Source organism: Procambarus clarkii, chromosome 64 (assembly GCF_040958095.1).
Source record: "Procambarus clarkii isolate CNS0578487 chromosome 64, FALCON_Pclarkii_2.0, whole genome shotgun sequence".
NCBI lineage: Eukaryota > Metazoa > Arthropoda > Malacostraca > Decapoda > Cambaridae > Procambarus > Procambarus clarkii.
The window spans coordinates 7,574,955-7,582,088 of NC_091213.1; the positions used below are offsets into that span (position 1 = coordinate 7,574,955).

A 7,134-nucleotide genomic window follows, 5' to 3' on the forward strand; every position below is an offset into this window, starting at 1 on the left:
GGGGGCGTTTAACATTTTCTTTGTCGCGGACAAGATAAATCTTTCAAATAATACCAGCCATGATGTGACAGATCTCAGAGGCCACGTGTGTAACAACGTCGAAGTTATCAGCGTAAAACAGTTGGGTAGTAGTGAGCGCTGAAGGGTATTAGGACCTCGGCGTGGAAGTGTTCTTGGCGCAGATGTAGTGTGAGGATTGTGTTTTCCCGGGCGGCGCGCGGCGCGGGGCTCAGTCACCCCCAGGACACCGTCAGGAGCAGACTGTATCACCTCCTCCCTGCTCTTACTCCCCCCCTTTTCCCCTCAACTTTTCACTGGAGGGTTTCCTTGCGTCGGCAAGAAGGCGGCCGAAGAGCAATTCATTTCCTGGATTTTCTTTTGGTTTAACTACCAAAAATAACTGCTTTTTTAACTAAAACTTTTCCTGGCAATTTGAGTTTTTGATAAAGAAAAATCTATCTGACGGAAATCACATTCCATAGGCATATATATATTATGTGTCTATTCAACTATGGAACTAGGAATGACGCAGCAGGTGCAAAGGCCATTAGCCAAATTGTTAAATTCCTCGGTGTTGAAACGTGATATGTTTTAATGTAGAATTCAATTGTGAAAAAATGGGAGTACCTGTCAGGCAGTTATAAGTTATAAAAGGTGATTACTGGTCGTTAGGATGAACCACTCTGAGCCGAATGGCTACGAACCCAACTGTACTCTGGCCGACCTCGCGGCTTATGAATTCAACGAATCGGAGTGGGACTCGTTAGGAAATTGGACAGTCGAAGAGGAAGCCAATTTTATGAACTGCTCATACCTGCAGCACATCGTCAACATTAACTGCTCCAACGGGGACTATCTGTGCAGGTGTACGAAAGACGTGTACACCCATTACTGCTCCGGCACCCCAGAATACTACTCCTACGTGTACCGAATCATCGGCACGCTCTTCCAGGGCATCATCTTCATCATCGGAGTCATCGGGAATGTGATGGTGGTGATCGTGGTGGCGAGGAACAAGAACATGGCCACACCCACCAACTGCTACTTGGTGAGCCTGGCCATCGCTGACTGCGCCGTCCTCATCGCTGCTGTCCCGCAAGAGATCGTCAGCTACTACCTCATCGGCAACCACTGGATCTGGGGCCACGTCGGCTGCGCCATCATGATTTTCCTGCAAAATCTAGGCATCAACGCCAGTTCGCTGAGCCTGACGGCCTTCACGGTGGAAGCGGTACATCGCCATATGCCACCCGATGAAAGCCCAGACAGTCTGCACGGTGGAACGGGCCAAGAAAATAACATTGGTGGTGTGGGTGTTCGCTGTGTGTTACTGCTCCCCGTGGCTCTACTTGACTACCGTCGTCCCACTGGCCTATGCTGTCGACTACCCCACGCAGGAATGTACCTTCAAGCTCTCTAGAGACCAGTACTTCCTCTACTACTTTCTAGACATCATCGTTTTCTACGTGGTGCCTCTATTGCTGTCTTGCGTACTCTATTCCCTAATAGCCAGGATACTCTTCACGTCTCAAGTGCCCAAGAACCCGACGGTCAACGGCCACCATAATAAGAAAAGAGTCAACTCTCCACGCGTTCAGGTAAACTTAATAACGTAACTTAGTTTGAGGGGCAAATCTAAGCTAGGCTCTGCGACTCTTTAGCAGTACCATAGGCACCACAACATTCTGGGTTCCATTCACTATTTCCATATCTTTTTATCTCTCTCTCTCTCTTTTTGGAGGTAAACTCAGAACCAAGTGCTTAGATTCGGTTGTCTGGTTTACAAGGATAAGACTACCAACTTGACACTTTGGGGCCTCATGGGGAAGAAGAGTAAATTGAGTGAGTAATATTATCATGTGGCTGAGTAGTGTACTCATGTGGGTGATATACTCATGGGTGAGTAATATATTCATGGGCGAGTAATATTCTCATGAGTAATATACTCATATATGGGTGGGTAACATGCTATACTCATATGGATGGATAATTTACTCATATGAGGTGAGTAATGTATACATAATCGGATATATATTCACCTCCTTCAGTCAAATTGAACTCACTTCAACTCTGCTTATGAGAATGTACAATAATGTATAAACTCTTGTATATAAATAAATAAATAAATAATTCAAATAAATGCTGTCAAAGTCAACAAATCGCCAGTTTTAGCGTCATTCCATAATCAAAACTGTCAAGTGACTTTTGGAGAGTTAATTTTTCAACTTCCTTCTCAGATAAAGAAGAATACAAGCAATATATATTATATATATATTATATATATATATATATATATATATATATATATATATATATATATATATATATATATATATATATATATATATAGTTTCGTGATATATAATAGCAATAGAGTTAAAAAAAATCGGTTATCTATATTAAAATTGACTGTATTGTGTACTAAAAATTGTAACTAATTACCGAACAACTTAACAACAGTCACTATAGAGTGATTTGTGCTGTTAACAAGACCAGAGTGAGAAGTTCAAACCATGCAATTATCAATTAATAATAATTATCTGCAATTATTTCAATAATTGTAATTGCGTTACAAAAACAGTGACTCAACCACCACGGTAGAAATAACAACAGTGGACCGTTGCCGGAAATGAACGGTTACTGTTGGCAACAGGACAATTGGTTGTTGGAAAACTGTTTGCATGCAGCTTATGGTAATAAATTCGTGTTGAAATTAAGTGTAGGTATTGGAGCTTATTCGCCTGATTAGCTACGTGCTTTAATGGGTGTTAATTATAAGTCTCACACGCACGGGAATACATATTCATGTTTTCAATCTTACTTCAAGCACACAACCACAAGAGCAATAACGCATAAACAGGGTCATAAACATATATACATGGACGCTTGCAAGTATTCATATATGTATACATGGAGTCACCTAGTCTCTCTCACACACACACACACAAATGGGCAAAGTTTCTTTCACCCTGAATGTCCCTGTTACGTAGCAGTAAATAGGTACCTGGGAGTTAGTCAGCTATCACGGGCTGCTTCCTGGGTGTGTGTGTGTGTGTGTGTGGTGTGGAAAAAAAGTAGTTAGTAAACAGTTGATTGACAGTTGAGAGGCGGGCCGAAAAAGCAAAGCTCAACCCCCGCAAACACAACTAGATGAATACACACACACACACACACACACACACACACACACACACACACACACACACACACACACACACACACACACACACACCCGTGTCCACACACACGCGCGTGCGACTGCACATAAAAAAAACTCTCCAAACTCCAACAACTAACTAATCCTACCTCAGGTAATTACCCAGATTGTTTTAAACAACCTGGCACAAGCAAAACTTTGTACTTCTGTACTCTCTCTCACACTCTCGCACTCTCCTCTCCTCGCCCGCACTCTCTGTCTCTCCTCTCTCTCTCTCTCCTCTCTCTCTCTCTCCTCTCTCTCTCTCTCTCCTCTCTCTCTCCCTCTCTCTCTGTGTCACTGCTTGGAGCAAATCACTGGTTTGAATATTCATTATTGCCTATATTCCTAGAACATATTACTGCGTCTATCATATCGGATCTTTACCATCAATGAGCGTATGAATGTCTTGCGTATTTCACCTCGTATTATCACGTCATGTTGAATATCACTGCTGTGAAGTACAGCATTAAATGGAAAATTACTACATTTATGAATACTCATATATATATATATTATTAGCAGTCTTTCTTGTAAACATATGTTGTTAAATATGACCGAAAAAGTAAGATTAATAATTCTAACACGAATTTTCTCAATATTTCTTATGTTTCTTTTTACTGTCGATGGTAATTGGAAAATCAATTCTCGATGGTAATGAAAATCAATTAGAATTGATTTTTTTTCCAATTACCATCGACAGTAAAAAGAAACATAAGAAATATTGAGAAAATTCGTGTTAGAATTATTAATCTTACTTTTTCGGTCATATTTAACAACATATGTTTACAAGAAAGACTGCTAATAATATATATATATATATATATATATATATATATATATATATATATATATATATATATATATATATATATATATATATATATATATATTTTGGGTCTCCAAAGCTGCTCAACACCTTCAATGTGTATACTATCGAATTGGTCATTAGTGTCCTCTAACTGCGGCGGCCTTGTGAGCTGCATACACAATAACTTGACTGACCAGGAATTAAACCCCTATAGGTCTAGTCCAGACCTGTGGGGGTTTACCGGACGTGTAAATACAACCTGTATTAGATGTAGCAGGCTTGTTAGTGGACACGGTGAGGCCTGGGGAACACGGTGAGGGAACACGGTGGGGAACACGACAGGGGAACACGACAGGGGAACACGACAGGGGAACACGACAGGGGAACACGGCAGGGGAACACGGCAGTTGGAACACGGCAGGGGAACACGACAGGGGAACACGACAGGGGAACACGGCAGGGGAACACGGCAGTTGGAACACGGCAGGGGAACACGACAGGGGAACACGACAGGGGAACACGGCAGGGGAACACGACAGGGGAACACGGCAGGGGAACACGACAGGGGAACACGACAGGGGAACACGACAGGGGAACACGACAGGGGAACACGGCAGGGGAACACGACAGGGGAACACGGCAGGGGAACACGACAGGAGAACACGACAGGGGAACACGACAGGGGAACACGGCAGGGGAACACGACAGGGGAACACGACAGGGGAACACGACAGGGGAACACGATAGGGGAACACAGCAAGTCCAGAACACCCATCGAAACAGCCTGTTCTAATCTTTCTCCCATTTTCTGTTGCTCACATACTCCTGCGCCATAATATGCCTGAGAGCCGAGGTATAACTCATGTGTACTTTGAAAATATATAAAATTCATCCAAGCTCAATAAAGTGCACATGTGCAAATTTGAGCCTTGCATGAATATGCAGGCAGTGAAACGCCTAATATCAGTTCAGGATATATTATGTATTTACTTAACAAAGTGGTTGTGCTCGCCTTGTAAGCTAACCTGAAAATGAAGTGAAAAATTTCGCAAAAATTTAAAATAAAATTGTGTTTTATTTAAGGTCAACTATTTCTCCGGAGTTGTTTATAAGTACAAGGGCTGATAATGATTGATAATATTATTGTTTTTCGAGTAAATAATTATTTGCGGGGCTTCTACACTATCTATAATATCGAGGCAAATAATTGTGTAAGCATTATAATTGAAAACGAAAGTTTTAAAACAACCTCGACTTTTCTTGATTTTCACTCTTTGAAGTCTTTATATAGTCTTCTTAGCTTGACGCCGTCTTTGGGTAATCATTAATACCACTCTTCAAGGCAGCTGAGGGCTTTGATGTACACTAACTGGTGTAAACAGGTGTACCTAGGAGACATACCTCAGACAGCCAGAGAGAGAGAGATTAGCTTCACCTGTAAACACAGGAGTGTGAGTCTTATTCCCTGGTTGTTTGAGTGAGTGCGTTGAGGCGTGTACAAGTGTGTGTGTGTTGAGTGGGTGTTCCAGCACACTGGTTGGGAGAAAGACCTCTCAGTCACGCGGAATGAGTCCTAAAGTGCGTGTTCCAGTTTAATATTTTATTTTAGCCTAACGACGTTAAGTGTTGTATTAATAAATCCTGAATGATTTAGGTTGTATATTTTTTTGCTAGCGTTAAATAATTTAAGATTTTTTTTTTAATATCTCTCTCACACACAGACTCTCTGAGACCATTTTTCCTATAGTCTCGCTAACCTCTTCATCCGGCAGCAACCGGTTTTCAAAATCAATGCTGAATTGAATGGAATTTTTTTATCTTAGATTGAATTAAGGGTCAATTAAGAATAAACAGCATCTTACTATACATCTCCCAGACCCAGTTGGAGGTGTTTTAAAATCTCTGCTTTTAACTTCTCTCAAAATATTTAGATTTAGATTTATTTTAAAAATCTGACATTGGCATTTTGACGTAATTCTGTGACAACAATACCACGTGTGATTTTTGTTAATTATCAGGTTAAAGCACCAAGCCATTACGACTATATAGCCCTTGGAAGGGGTCAGGATAAGGATTTGGGATGGGACGGGGGAAAGGAATGGTGCCCAACCGCTTGTGGACGGTCGGGGGATTGAACACCGACCTGCATGAAGCGAGACCGTCCAGCCCAAGTGATCACAGATAAACAGTAACCAAACCTGCAGCCATGCAATAACATACACATTCTGGGACATCAATTTATATATATTGCAAGTTAAAACTTTCTCAAACTCTTATCAACCAAATACACTTGAAGAAGGACTACAGCTCCCTCAGCTCGTCTACTCTATACACCACTGCGTCAAAATTGCAACTGTTCTGCCTAACCAGAAACGAAGATAGTACAGTGGTATACTATTTACTACCACGCTGCATTGTCCGGCTAATTGGGTCGATTCCGTTAAGAATACGACGTTTTAAGGGGACGGGCTGTTGTCGTTTCTCCCCTCCCCGGCCCCCCCAAGAGAGGCAGGTATGTAAATATATATATCTGACATTCTCACTTAAGCGTTAGTCAGATATATGACAGTTGGTAACGTTGTTCAGTACTGCTAGTTAGTAACGCTGTGTGACAAAACATGGTGACTTTTATGGTTATCTTGAGGTTATCTTGAGATGATTTCGGGGCTTTAGTGTCCCCGCGGCCCGGTCCTCGACCAGGCCTCCACCCCCAGGAAGCAGCCCGTGACAGCTGACTAACACCCAGGTACCTATTTTACTGCTAGATAACAGGGGCATAGGGTGAAAGAAACTTTGCCCATTGTTTCTCGCTGGCGCCTGGGATCGAACCCAGGACCACAGGATCACAAGTCCAGCGTGCTGTCCGCTCGGCCGACCGGCTCCCGGCTTATGGTGGTGAAAATACCAAAAAAATAACCCTAAGGGCCTCCCCCCCCCCCTCCAATCCCTATGTCACGTGATCCCTGCCGCCGGATAGATTTCCCAAGGGGATTTCAAGAGGGATTACAAAAGAATCCAAACATCAACAGACTATTGGATCCAAACGAGCGTGTTCGCCGAAGGCTTATATGACAGTATAAACCCCGAAATGGATTCGAAGATTAATGAAGATTGGTCTCCAACTGAT

At 42.3% G+C, this 7,134-nt stretch overlaps 1 protein-coding gene across 1 annotated transcript in view; it reads left to right on the plus strand.

Annotated features, from left to right (window-relative positions):
- The first annotated feature begins 255 nt into the window (after nucleotides 1-255).
- LOC123747541 (thyrotropin-releasing hormone receptor) overlaps nucleotides 256-7,134 on the plus strand; it is a 77,058-nt gene continuing 70,179 nt past the window's right edge. The window contains 2 exon segments of the mRNA XM_069308992.1: nucleotides 256-1,228; nucleotides 1,230-1,598. Of these exon segments, the coding sequence (XP_069165093.1) occupies nucleotides 674-1,228; nucleotides 1,230-1,598 (924 nt within the window). The 5' untranslated portion in view covers nucleotides 256-673.